Source organism: Neodiprion virginianus, chromosome 2, assembly GCF_021901495.1.
Source record: "Neodiprion virginianus isolate iyNeoVirg1 chromosome 2, iyNeoVirg1.1, whole genome shotgun sequence".
Lineage (NCBI taxonomy): Eukaryota > Metazoa > Arthropoda > Insecta > Hymenoptera > Diprionidae > Neodiprion > Neodiprion virginianus.
In genome coordinates this window covers 13,112,239-13,126,627 of record NC_060878.1, presented here as the reverse complement: position 1 = coordinate 13,126,627, position 14,389 = coordinate 13,112,239, and the positions used below count along the sequence as shown (strand labels likewise).

Here is a 14,389-nt window from a genome sequence, read left to right as displayed (position 1 = left end):
TTCAAGAAAATTTCGGGTGAACGATTTTTTTTTTCTGCATCAAAAACATTATAAATATTCTTGTATGTATATTTTGATTGGTTAGGTTTTTTTCAATGCAATGAGAGTTCTTGGCAATACTCGAAAAATAATTTGTTCACTTCAATACATCAGAATTTTTTGTTGTGAGCCTTACCTGTTGCTTTTGGAATAGCTTTTCAAACCAGTAGAAAAATCTATGAAAGTGGTAACAGTTAGCTAAAGTACGTTTGAAACTTTTTTTTTTTTATTTCACCTGGTCGACGCACAAGAAGTCCAGGAATTCATGGAGAGATTCGGTATTATTGAAAAGTAATATAATTTAGAACTCTCCGAATTTTAATCAAAAAAGGCGAATGAAATCTTCAATATCTACCCGATAAATATTGACATTCGAAAAGAATCTATCCAAAAAAATGGTCCAGTTATACCTGAATCTTCCTGTGTTACATGTTTGTTAATGTATATTTATATCGTATCATAATAGATATGTGCCATAGTACGCACGTAGGTTAAGGTGGCGCTACGTTAGGTCTTTTAATTTAATTTTCTATTTCACTTTGAAATACTCTTTTCCATCTTATTTATCTATTTACTGTTTTTTGAATTAATCCTTCCGTGTTTGATATCAAAAATTTTGTGGCGGTATTTATTGCGTATTTTATTCGCATAGTTCATTTTGAATTTTGACCTTTTACGTTGTTTTTTTTTCTGTCCAATATCGTTTTTCGTTTTATCGCTTTATTCTATCAAATAATTACTTGTGCCATAGTAGAGAGTCATATTAATGGGTAAATTGAAAATTTGATCAAAATGAGACCTAACGTGTACTGTGACCCCCTCCTCCCACCCCATGTGGTTATTACGCAATTAGCGTTATACAAACCCGTATGTAATTTACAAAATTCAACGTTAATCAAAAGTCCTGTTTATATTGTATGCTATTCTATTATACAATAATTAATATTGTATGTAGTCTTGTATTCGTAGCATAACTAACATTATAAATTATAGTATAATGTAAAACAACCCAAAACTGATTGTCGTTTTTTCCCCTTTTTTGCAATATAATATAAATAAGAAATCCGTAGACAAAAAAAAAGACTATCACAGAATATACATTCTGATGTTCAAATGAATATTCTTATCGTATGGTTGTCAAAGTTTTTTCTCTTTACGTTGAGATTTGGATTTCTTTATTTTTATCACTCTGATAAAGGATGTAGACATATAAGTGTTTCAAATTTTACACCAGAAGAACATCCTGAACATAGGCTATGCATTTCAAATAGTCGTTTGTCCAACTATGACCGTTAAAATAGAATCAGTCGTTTTGAATTTATCAACACAATTTTTCATCGCCCCATTTTCGTAGAGCCCCGTTTTTTTGAGTTGAATTTTCTCAAAGCCCACATAGACAAATACCTGAAAATTTTAAGTACCATGGCAACATCTCATGTATTCTACCGACCCTCCACTTTTTTCGGACAACCTTCAATATCCCAGACTGCGTAATATTATTACTATCATACTTTAGATCGTAATGTGCTAAGTAGCGGTAGTCAAGTACGTCGTACGCAGTTGTCTGAATCTCAATCGTGATGTATAAAAGTGGTATTCAGAAAAATACAGATACCCAATAGAACAGGAAGAAGTATAGACAAGCTATACATACAAACACTTTGTATATTTATCATTTATTAACTCCCGGCCTAAGGGCTGTTTTTAATAACATAACATAACAAGTACCAATCATGTATATAATATATCTTAGGGTTGTGCAGTTTCCCAAAATCTCGGGGAAACATGTCTGGGTTCGGGACGGGTTTGTATCGGATCGGGTTCTTTAGTGATACCGGAATGGTCGAGAAACCCGGAATATTCGTAAAACCGAAATCTGAGAAACCCGAAACCCGAAGTGAATAGTACATCTAAATGACATTAGTATTATCAGTAAAAAGTATATCATCAGTTATCAGGGAATCCCAAAAATTTCTACAAAACTGCTATTTTTCGGGAATCCCGAAAATCACGGGAACCCGACCCGAAACTAATAGAATTTTCCCGGACCGACCAACCCGAAGAATTCTGGTAACCGCACAGCCCCAGTATATGTATATACACATATATCTATATATATATGTATACATAAGTATGATAAAAGTGGGATAATAATATTTTTTAAATATTATCTTATGGTATTTTGCATAATAATATCTCTGTTATTTTCCTCTGTTTCTCTATCTACATGTACTTTCACAACATGTATCACAGTAACATCAGTCTTACGCATTTTTTACTTACTACATATTTTTTTTTCTTTTACGTGTATAATATATATGTCTATTTTAGAGTTCAAGTATTTATTTAACATATGTATATGTATCTATACATACATACATAGGTATAAGCATACCAGCTTTTTGAACAGGCACTCTTTAGATGTACTTACATATAGGTATGTACATATACTAAGGATGTCTTATTCTGATATATTTATTGCAATTGATACAAAAGTGGCTACGAGGTATGGACAAAAATACTTTATACAAAAGTTGTCGGGAGTACGTTGTGCAGTATTTATAAATTTGTTTCAGGTTGGCGCGTGTCGGAAATTTCGGGATCATATTATTTATTTATTTTTATAATCATTTTTGTCAACGTAATCGTAACCAACTAACTTTTGACTAAAACATTTTTCTCTATTCTGGTTTATTACCATGTTTTGAGCTCTAGCAGTGGATTTTCCACGAAAATGGGATACCATAAAAACATTGATATCGAATTTATATTTACAAGTCATGTTGGTAATTAAAAATCATATTTTTTCTACCAAACGACAGAAACGCATTGAAGCATATAAATTATAGATTTTCAATTTTTACAAAATTTTAAATAGTGTAAAAATATGACGGCTTAATGTTATGAACAAATTCTCATGTTTAATGAATAAAATTAATTACTTTAGATTATTCTTAAAAAATCGATTGAAATTAAGAACAAAGCGATTATTGCTATCATAATAGAAATAAATTTGATATCTGCATTTTAAACTGCAAATAATAACCAATTAGTTACGATGAAAATTCTAATTAGTAGAATGAATTTCGTTAGTACGTATTAGACTTACAAAATCGTTGCTTGCATACGTTACACATACAATATACATAGAATATATAACATACTAAAAGTATTTATGTAGCTAATATCACAGATTATGGCAGTCCTTGTGGTACATTAGAAAACTGCCGTATGTTCACTTCGAATACTTCGAGAAAAATGCAGAAATTGAATAACATTATGGCCAACTTGTCTAAAGCCTATTACTTATAACTTTGTACATGGCTGATCTGATCTTTTTTTCAGAAGTTTGACGTTTCTTTAAATGTCGATAGTAAACATAATTTCAAAGCCCTTTGATAGGGCTTCTGTTTTGATTTTCTGTTTAATTGAGTGGTGATTTTATTCCTTCTCTTTCCAAAAGAGTTCATTAGAATTTATAAATAATTTGGTGAAATTTTTAGATATTCCTTTAAAAATATGCAGAAATATTTTGCCGCCAGGAAATGTCGATGTTGATCAATCTTCCCTTTTTGCTTAAATTTTACTTGAACGTTATCGTAAAAACGTTCAATTGTGCTAATAATTTTTAATAACAAGTTAGATAAAGCAAACTTATCACTAATATTCGGAAATTGTTGGGGCGTTATCTAGTACGTAGAACATAATATCACCACCGTCCTCTCCAAATATATAGGCATTGCCAAGTACAGATTCTGCCAGACGCGCATCCGACTCGCTAATACTCAGCTGCGGCACCTCGGTCAGAGACAAATCTGGATTCGTTATAGATCCTGGCTGTTCGATGCCTGCCACTTGCAAAAGAATTTCGTGACCTAGGATTGCAATATTGTTTTTAAACCCTACTAGCTGAAACTGCCACAAGCAGTCTCACATGAAAAAATATTTTTTCAAAAGCTGGACGTATTTCTTGGTCAAATTAATTGAATAACAGCAGTTTTAAAAAATTTTATCTTTTTAATTATTGCAGATACGTAAATAAATTTACTAATGACCTTCCGGGCTTAAAGCCCTTGTTGCGATGCTTAGAACTTGTCGAATTAAAAAAAAAAAAAAGTTTCCCCACTTAAAGGATTAAAGTAATCTCAATTGCAAATACAATACCCAAATTTGCTCACCAGTTATCGAATTGCGAATGGTTTCATCCTCCGCGGTAAGTTGCACCACACTGTCAGTTTGAGGTGTCTGTAAAAATGCAGTATCGTCTATTCCCGTGACAGACAGCAGCATAGCGCCATCTAAAATTAGGAGAAAAAAATTAGTAATCTGGCTGACCTTGATGAGTCAGCCTACACTTGCTGCTCAGATGTGTTTCTAGCTCAGAAAACATTATTACCTAAACAATATGTTTCCTTCTCTTTGTTGTATTCGCATAACTCGAAAATTGCTAGATCGACTCGAATCCAAAATCTAATCAGATCTAAATTAAGAGAACTGCGTCGTTTGAGACCGATATCATCAAAATCCGTTCATTCATTCTACAGATATTGTGGGACAAAATATTCATCACACATACACACACCCAACATTCACTGGAAAATGTTCAGAAGTAATTTTTCAGACCTCAAAACATGGAGACCTGATAAAAAGTCACTAAGAGAGGTGATGAGTCTAAAATGTTTGACTTTTGTTTTTTATCGATCCATTTAATTGAAATGATCGAGAAATTACCTTGCGCATTGTCCGTGTCCCCAAAATCCTTATTATTCACATCTTCGTAATTCACCAAAAATTTGTTATCCTCAATCTGTGCCTGATTAATTGGTTCAACAGGAGCTTTTTCTGTTAACTGATTAAGAAATCCCGGCTTATCCCAGTCCTCTCTCAAGGCATTATGTTGGCGTTCGAAGTGCCTTCGCACGCTATGTCTGTGTCTGAACGCCATTCGGCAATACGGACAGCGATAAACAATCCCGCTATGACTCGTCTGCGTGTGACGTTTCAACTGACATTCCTGCAGATCATAAAAGTGAATTTAGAAACGGTTAAATTCTTCATAAATGAAACAGGTAGTGTTCTGACCGTCACGTCAGGCACGCTGAACCCAGGCTCTGCACTTTAATTTTTAAGTCAACTTTGAGTATTAGCTTTTGATACGAGAAGAGTATCTAATAGCCAACGATCGTATAGCTAAAAGATACTAGTTCTGTCTCTACTTTGAATTCTGAAATTTGGAAGGTGATCGATAATTGTTTAACTGCACTCATTTTACACTAAACAATGTTTTTCAACAATCGTACTATAACTTCAATACCGTTTGTATTGTTTTAATCAAACTTGATACACACTCTAATGCGACATTTAGTTTTCACATAAATTAAAGACTTGTTAAATTTCGTGATATTACTTACTGATTGGAAATTTTTGCACTTTTTATATTATAACTCACAGGGTTTAGTTCGGACGTTGTTCTAGTTCTTACGAAAAATACTTCCCAGAATATAATATGTACCAATGTCATTAAAAACGTACCAACGGTGTCGAATTTAATGGGTGAAGAAAGATGAAAACGTCGTTTCGGATAAAATGAATACAGTGAAAACATTACGAACTATTCTCAAATTTCAAAGCCCAAATTAAAGTTAAAATCAGTGTCTTTCAGTCGTATAATCGTTGATTATTTGAGTACCTTCCCGTATCAATGGCAGCTATTTAAAGTTATCTGAAAAACCAATCATGAAAGGGTGACCTCCCCCTTTAAATCATCGATTCAAGTTCGACTCATTTTCTCGGAAATCATGCGGAAAAACTTTTCAAAATTTTACAATACAATATCTGGCCACCATATTAACATTTTCGCAAATTTCAGCTCATTTTAGGCAACGTTGTGTATCACCTCACCTTATGGAAGGATTTAGGACACGTTGCACACATGAATTGGGCAGGCTTACTGTGGCTTTCAATGTGCTTGTTGAATTTGAGCTTGTTTGCAAACTGTAGAGAGCAGAGAGAGCATTTGTACGGTGTTTTTTCACTGTGAAATTTGGTATGGTGCTTTTGGTAGTTACACTTCTGAAAGAAACTCTAAAACAAGAGATGCAAAGGTATATATAACCATTTTACTACAAGGTTCGAGCATCTTAACCACATCTGCAAACTCACTTTATCGCACTTGTCGCATTGGTATTTCTTGTTCCCATGTAAAAGCATGTGGATGTCCAGAGCTTTTTTGCTTTTCAATTTCTTCCCGCAAATGCTGCACGGTATTTGCGCTGCCTGATGAATTGCTTTATGCTCTTTCAGAACACCAATGCGATGAAATCTTCGCTGGCAAATGTCACACTCGTAAGTTCGCTCCCCTGAAAGACAACCGTATTGAATACAGCTCTCGCCACAATAAATTCGGTTACAGCGAAGCTTCTTTCACTGCTCACCGTGCGAACTGAGGTGCTGCTTCAAGCTGTACGGAGTTTTAAAAACGTCGCCACACTTCTCACATATGACAGGTTTCTCCGGCGGTTTTTTTCTCACCCGTTTCGCCGCTGGTTTCGGGTTTTCGTGAAGCTTCAGGTGCCGATTCAAGTGCGCTCTATGCACAAACCGTTTGCTGCATTGTAGGCACTCATGCTTTGGGGTCAAACATTTGTGTGCCTCAAGTTCGGACTGCGATGAAAACGGAGAGTGGCACCACTTGCAATTATTCCAAGCTGCAATGTAAAAGTACACATTCGGTTAAAAAACATCTTCAGAAAAGAAGCAAACATCTTTGATTATGCATACCTGTGTGCTTGACCATGTGTCTTCTTAAGTACTTTTTCAACATAAAAGGTTTCTGGCAGTACGGACACTCGTAATGGTAGTCCAATTTTTGGGAAAAACACGTGTGTGACAGCAAATTCTCTTTTCTGGCAAATACCTGCGATACAAGCAAAATTGATATCAAATAATCCTGAAGTCTGTTCAAGTTGTGCTTCCAAACTTTAAGATAAGGTACTATTCAGTGAAAAAAAGACCGTGCAGAAAATTGTAAGCAAAATTTTATCCCGAAACATTGATCCTCTTTTAAACCTTATCGATTCTTTTCTGTCATTTCATACCTGCTTACCAGATTCATGATGAAAAAAAAAAACGATAAATCTGATGGAGAATGAAAAATATACAAAGAAACAATAAAAAAAAAAGTCTTAGCTGTCTTGTATCTACTCACTAGTAGACAAGCAGGGCATATGAATTCCCCAGTGTGTTTGCGCAAGTGACGATATAAGTAGTCGACCTTCTCGAATTTCTTATCGCATATATCACACTCAAGGTTGTCAATTCTTTTGTTAATATTGTCGACATCAGGCACAATATCTAAAAGCTCTGAGGCAAGCTCTTCGACGTTAAACTTTACAGAATCCGAGGCTGAAATATTTTCCACTGAAAGCATAGAGTCAGTCATTGTGTTCAGTCCTAAATTCATGTTTAGACATTGATTCTCAAGGATCGATTTGAGTGACGAATTCTCTATCAGTGAACCATTGTTCTGGAGTAAATCATTCACGTTTATAGAATTCGTGTCTAAAATTGGTAGATCTGAGTGATGAGAATCTTTATCATTCGGCGTTGAAGTTGCTAACAAACTGCTCTCTGTTATTGCCTTTCCGGCTTTGAATTTCTCTAATATATCTTTCATCGCTTCCGATGTCTGTCCTTCAGAATCACTTATATTCAGGAAGATGGTCTGAAAATTAACAATCATTGGATGACCAAGAAATGAATGACGTTTTATAAATTGTGAAGATTTTTTTTTTCATAGTGTTTCAAAATCTAAAACTAATGTTTTATTTTTTTTCGGCAAACTGCACAGAATATCATAACTACATATTTGACAATCTTCAAGTTCTTACTTACTTGTGCATTTTGTTGCTGTTGACTTTCGGATGTCGGTATTCCAACTACACTGTCGTTGGATGATTCCTCCGGGTGTTTGGAACTCTTGTGACGTTCCAAGGCCTGTGATCAGAGACACAAAACAGAGTTGTCTATAGTATACATTTTTTTGAAAATTATCTCCCATAGGTGATTCAGATTTTATTATACTAATCGTGAGTTTAAAGCTAAGTGCATAACAGGTATGATAAATTTTTACAAATTACCGTCACATTGTTACATTTCTTGTTACATATATTACAATAAACGCCAATCAATGGCTTATAATGCTCCATTAAATGCTTGGCATAAGCGACGACAGAGCAGATAACAGTTGAACAAATTCTGCAGTTCCACGTTGCTTTATCATCCCTAGCTCCGAGATGCTGTGCAGGCAATTTCTCAGCCAATTCCTGAGCGACATCTTTTTCTGGTAATAATTCAGATGGGTTATTATTAATTATTACCATGGTGTTAGCATTGTTTTACTTTCCTTCAAATCTCAACTGTACCCACTTAGTAACCCAATCTGTTCGCCATTTTTCTCTGTCTTTATCACTTGTTGGATTTCTGAATTTGGTATAGTTGCGCTGACATTAGCAAAGTCAGCGTTAAACACTGGCATCTTCATCCTCAACGCATAATAAGGTGCGTACCAAACTCTCAGCTCCTCGCCTATGGCTATTGTGCGCATCGCGGTGTAAAAAATATCCTGTTCCACCTAAAGAGGTTGAAAGAAAAAATAAATGCGTGACCTAAGTGTAAACAAGAGCTGAAAGTATTTCAAAAGCTTACCTGATAGCAGATCAGATTTTGCTCCTTGGCGTTTGACGCCGGGCCAACAAAACACATCCAATTTGAGCTGTTCTCGTTTGAATAATCCAGATGATATGTTTCAGAGGTAGATTTGCCAAATACTCGAATTGGGAAATGGGTTAATGGATTCATTGTCCATATTCTTTTAGCGTAGAGTGGACCAAACGTTGTTCCTCTGGGCAGTTCGATCCTTGTTGTGACCGTCATCAAACCATCCGCCATTTTGGTGATTTCCAGATTTTCAGGTAGTGTTTGTCTCGCCCTTGACAAGACTGGTGCATCTTTAACCTGACCATTGCAGAAGAAAAAATCAACAACAAACACTTATTAGAAATGATCAATTTGTTGGGCTGCAAATTGTATTAAGCGGACACTTTCTTTCTTGTGTTTTCAAAACAGTCACTTCAGATATAAAGCAAAAAAGAAACACAGGTCCCTCCTTACATAATGAAGATCCAGTAAAAACGGACATGTTGTCGTGTCATGTTGCTGCCCGCAAACACTGCAAGCTGAAAATTAATTAACATTTCAAGAAATAATCCTTATTTCTTGATAGATGAAATATGTGAAAACCGATAACAGATATACTGTTTGAAATTTACAGGAGTAGACGTGCAAAGATCATGTCAATGGTGAAATGAAGCTAAAACACGTAACTTTTATCGCACTTCCATAGTCGTCATAAAAAATTTACTTTTATTCAGAAATATAAATATTTACATGTGCAAAGAATGTTTCGAAGAATTTTTCTCTTCACTATCTTAGCAATAATCTGTGTACATTCTTTATATCTATGACATTAAAAGTAGAATTTTGTTTATTAACACACAAAATCACATATGCAAAGAAATTTTGTGTTCGGAGTATTGGAAATATTTGTTACATGTGCTTGGTAATCAAGTGGTGTGTAATACAAGGGATCATGCCATCAATATCTTTCGAGATTATTTCGTAATCTCCAAAATCACACTGAAATCAGTAATATTAAAATAAAATTCTGTTTTATTAATCATTGCGAGTCATGAGAAACTATTTAGGATTACAAAAATCTCTTTATAATTTTACGAAATCATATGAAAACTAAGAAATTGTGAGAAATCGCGTAATCAAAGTAAAATTAATTGTGAAGTAATCTCTCGTAATTCCCCTATAAAATGTGAGTAATCATGAAATATGTAATCACGCTGACACTTTCAATTTTTAATTCAGTGAAACACCCCTTGTTGGTAATTGTAGAGAATTGATTTTCATTCTCAAATATAATAATTTCATATTCGCAAAACATATTTCGAAGAATTAATTGCTGCCTCTGTTGTCTCAAAAATATTCCTTTAGCATGCTTTGTACTTACAGGAATTTCATTTTTATTACACGTAAAATCTTCGAGTATATTTTTGTGCAGAGATTTTTTGGTCTATCCTGGCGAGAAAAAATTAATTTTTTTTTTACAATTTTAAAAAATATGCCAGTATGAGAAATTTATTGAAAAATGGATGTTTCGTAATTATTCAAAAATTTTTACTAGATTGCCGATCCTTCTAGACTTTTTTTTGTACATTATAGTTGAAATTTTCTAGTTGGATGCCAGGCACAAAGGAACAGAAGTACCATTTCGTAATCACCGAACGATTACTCTGTTGAATAATGATTGTAAATATGGGATAACAACGAAACTATAAATTACAGCTTTGGACCACGTGTCATTTCGTGATATATACGTGTATATACATATATAATTGTTCATTTGTTTGGTGTTTGTTTTTATTTCGCTTTGTATATAATGCCCCCGTCGGCCGAACTAGTGGCGAAAATACGTGAATGACCGTTGCACGGAATTTATTTCACGGGATCGCAACTGAACGTAGACGGGCCGATTGCCTCTGTTGTCAAGGCGGCTCCGTCCGCTCGGTCCTACCTGACAAGCTGACTTCAGTATCCTTGCTTTTTCGCACCACAGCAGGTAAATTCATCTCCGATAAATACCGGTTTAAGATTATCCGAGTCGACAATTCATCATTTGTTAAACTAAATACGGCTCCCAATTCTTATACCAAAATCCTGATCGCTATTACAGATATGTTATCCAACATGGCGTCGTAGCAGTTTGCAGCCCTGTTTTCTAACGGAAAACGGCCGTTACGAGAAAGCGCGGGATTCCAGAAATACTGTTCAAATCCGCCACTTCGCCGTAAAAATAATTATGCAGAATAAATTTATTCTGACGGTCATCAGATTCTGTCCAGTCTTCAGTTTGATATTTAGTTTTTTTGTCGTCGCTTCAACGTTAACGATAAGCGAAGAAATATCACCAATTTTCGTATTTCTTTGCGCGCAAGTCTACGCAAATTGGTTTTCGATACACAGAATTAGTCGGACAACCATCGTAATCGCCTCGAACTCAAACTTATCAGCTCAGGGCGATTCTTTCGCGGTTCAAGTCCAGACCGATGATTCATCCACGATTTGTCGCGTTCCCACAATTAAACCACCGATAAACAAAAACGACAAGTTTTGGTACTGCGAAAAATGTATTCAGTACACTTCTCGCCCCACCCGACATTGCGTTCACTGCAAAAAATGCTCTCATTATCGCGATCACCATTGTTTTTTGCTTGGCGGCTGCATACTGCGGCAGAACATGGGCAGCTTCATTCTAATTTGTCTCTACACTTCATTCGCCTCAATTTACTCCTTGATCATTATCGGTTCCTACTTGTATGATCATCTGGACCATTTTTTCGGAGCTAATTCGGGCGCCTTCCAACTCATTTTGCACTTTTCCTTCCCGTTTGCTCTGGCGCGGTTTTTGTTGTACGGCCAAGAGTCCTGTGTTGTCTTAGTAATGCTGTTCGATTTACTCTTTGCTGTCTCATCCATCTGCCTGATATTCGGGCTGTGGAAATTTCACGCTTGTCTAACTGGCCGGCAACGCTACTATCCTCATTCCATCAAAAAATACAACATCATCGAAATATTCGGGAGTTATGGTCTCTGGAATTTCCTCTTTCCATTCAACGGCTTTTTCAGGGCTAAAAAATTACACGAAACAGGCATATGGAAAGAAATGTAATCATTTCTCATTCTGCGTATGATCATCATTCCCCATGTGTGAAAAAACTTTTTTTTCACTGCCGAATCGTCGTAACATCGAAAAATGATGTCTTAAGGCTGGAGAAAAAGAACGTAAATTTTCAAAAGTTTCCTCCTAAAGTACAAGTTTTCTATGTGGTTTCGTCTAATAGGCCTCTCGCCACTTTGGTTGTAATTAATTGTGGATTATATAAGAACATTGATGCATAAAATCACGTAACAAACAAAATTGAATATTTTCGCCTTAAATATTAATTTCATTGTTTTCCAGTGAAAACTGTAGTGTGCAGCGATATATTATTTTTAGAGTAATAGTGAAGTACCTACGAATTTTCGATAACATGACGTATTCTAAACCGAGGACATGAAAGCATGTTATGTGAAATTGCACATCTGGAGCTCCATATTTTGGGTCAAGGAAAGAGCCCTACCAATTTTAGCAGAATTCGAAATCTGGTGGTCTGATACTTTTCTTATGAGTGTGGATATCTATGATTTTTTTTAAATCGAAGTTAGGACATTGAAAGAATATTGTTATTAAATTAAATAACAACATTCTGTCTCTTTCTCATAATGTATATAATATGTATAATCGTTTAGTATTACTTTGCTTCTTTGAACCTAAGTGAAATAGATAAATCAAATGTAAATTCTAAGAACTGTAAATATACTAGATTCATAACGTTTTGCTAAGGAAAAAAAAAAGAAAAAAGAAATAACTATTCGATTTATTCAGTTTCATCTTCGTTTTCCTCTTTATTCATTACTGCGATATAAAATAAATAATTACTGTAATTAATTTGCCTAATCGAGTTTAGAGTTCCGTATGTTGATAGGTATGTTGCGCCTTGAAGTCGCTGGGGTGTATGAAAAGACCTTCCATTGATTTCCAATTTGAGTTGTCTCCCATCGGTGTGTACATTCCAACGACTTCAACTTGGCCAGTTATTGGATTGCCGTAAGTTCTTTCACTGCTTGATAAGTACCTGAAGTATAAAATTGATTTATATTAAACTCACATGCGGAGTTTCGTGCCTGTTTCAGGTTTTCGCTGTATATCCCTTTTATGAAACTCACACGTTCGTATCAATATGCTTCAGCATTATTGGATTATCCCTTTCCCAAAATTCACTCTGGCAAACCACTAGCCAGTCATCCCCTGTGTCCCCTTCGCCTTTTTCATCGCCGTATGCTGATATTTCCTGGTTACCACTCAAAGGTGAGCTGAAGTGGTGCGAATGCAGATTTTTCTTCGTTGATAGATGCTCCAGTCTCACTATATCTCCACATTTTATTGGTTTTCTGTTTCAATATATGTATTATAAAGTTTAAAAGCATGCTTTGAACCAGTCAACATTATGCTCAGTCTTGTGCTAAGCCCTTTTTGGATAATGAATATGGATTATTACCCTCGGATACATTGCTTTCCAGTTTCAGCTTTTACAAGCCAATGTGAGTTACCATCTTCCTGAATTTCTGTTGCTGTAACAGATTGCTGACCGCTTCCAGTTCCGTACTTTATACTATGCGAATGCAGTCTGACATTAGAGCCAATGTTCAGAAGTTTTAATACTGATCCACAGGTCACATAATTTGTTCCCTTTGCTGAAATAATAATTGAATATGGAATTTGTGACATATAAGTAGTTTCATAAAATTTTTGATATTGAAAATTTTGCTGAAAGACCAGAGTTTTCAATATTTAAAACTGAATTCATTAAGGGGTTCATTTTAAAAAGTTCCAATGTACAGAGTATTTCATATTTTTTTAAGGATATACTATTTGAATTAAAAATAGGATAAAATCAACATCAGAATGTTTTCAAAAAATAATAATCTTTGTTGATTAAGGTTATTCTTGGATATCTTCTTCATCAATAATAATCTTTCCGGATATCCCCTGATTTTTCAGTTTACTTTATAATTTCTAAATCCTGTCTATGATAGAATTTAATTTTTCTGAAAATGGTTTTTGGTATTATATTATGTTTCTCTCATTTTTCGTGCATTACTAGTCATAATTTTTTGAAATCCTAAACCACTGAAAAGTCACAATCCGCAAAAAATTTCTCCGAGTTTTTCATCCAATTTTAGATAAAAATCTAAGGATTTTCGCAGTATAACAGAAAAAAAATTCTACTAGCAATATTTGTAATTTAAGAAATTATTCACTCATAAAATTCAGTTGGTAAAAAATGTTTTTGGATCCGTGACATTTTCATCTTATCTAGATTCAAACCTCCTATCGAGGTGCGAGAATGAAATTTAAAGGTGAGTAAAAACAGTAAATATATTTACCATATACATTTTGTGCGTTTAGAACAATAATCCATGGAATTGTGAAATACAGCAAACTGCAGCATAGAAGATTCGTCTTCTGCGTGGACATTTTCGAGTTTACAATTACTGTGTACTACCAGTTGAAATACGTGGTGAAACGTGACTGGTGTGAATGAGTTATCAGTCTCCGTACTAGCTTGAGAAGTTACCACGTTCCGGCAATAGAATTACAATGGATTACAACAGATGCAGC

At 34.8% G+C, this 14,389-nt stretch overlaps 3 protein-coding genes across 5 annotated transcripts; 1 reads left to right on the top strand and 2 right to left on the bottom strand.

Annotated features, from left to right (window-relative positions):
• Positions 1-95: 95 nt before the first annotated feature.
• LOC124298561 (zinc finger protein 470-like) lies at positions 96-10,863 on the bottom strand. Of its 2 annotated transcripts, none has more exons than XM_046750729.1 (14): positions 10,682-10,863; positions 9,211-9,275; positions 8,746-9,054; positions 8,467-8,671; positions 8,178-8,380; positions 7,933-8,034; positions 7,247-7,762; positions 6,820-6,955; positions 6,474-6,746; positions 6,202-6,398; positions 5,941-6,123; positions 4,771-5,053; positions 4,218-4,337; positions 96-3,914 (listed from the first exon to the last, which is right to left on the bottom strand). In XM_046750729.1, the coding sequence occupies exons 1-14, from the start codon at positions 10,734-10,736 to the stop codon at positions 3,700-3,702; spliced, it is 2,862 nt and encodes a 953-aa protein (XP_046606685.1). In that variant the 5' UTR covers positions 10,737-10,863; the 3' UTR covers positions 96-3,699. The 2 variants fall into 2 exon arrangements, with proteins under 2 accessions (XP_046606685.1, XP_046606686.1); XM_046750730.1 differs by lacking the exon at positions 10,682-10,863 and adding an exon at positions 10,289-10,427.
• Positions 10,585-12,550, top strand: LOC124298565 (palmitoyltransferase app-like). Of its 2 annotated transcripts, none has more exons than XM_046750740.1 (2): positions 10,585-10,698; positions 10,841-12,550. In XM_046750740.1, exons 1-2 carry the CDS (start codon positions 10,585-10,587, stop codon positions 11,834-11,836), a joined length of 1,110 nt encoding a protein of 369 aa, XP_046606696.1. In that variant the 3' UTR covers positions 11,837-12,550. The 2 variants fall into 2 exon arrangements, 1 of the variants encoding a protein (XP_046606696.1); XR_006906842.1 differs by having other exon boundaries at positions 10,601-10,726.
• A 19-nt stretch (positions 12,551-12,569) lies between these two features.
• On the bottom strand, positions 12,570-14,378 carry LOC124298569 (stromal cell-derived factor 2). Its single transcript, XM_046750746.1, has 4 exons — positions 14,155-14,378; positions 13,266-13,461; positions 12,934-13,158; positions 12,570-12,842 (listed from the first exon to the last, which is right to left on the bottom strand). The coding sequence occupies exons 1-4, from the start codon at positions 14,243-14,245 to the stop codon at positions 12,671-12,673; spliced, it is 684 nt and encodes a 227-aa protein (XP_046606702.1). The 5' UTR covers positions 14,246-14,378; the 3' UTR covers positions 12,570-12,670.
• Positions 14,379-14,389: the final 11 nt, after the last annotated feature.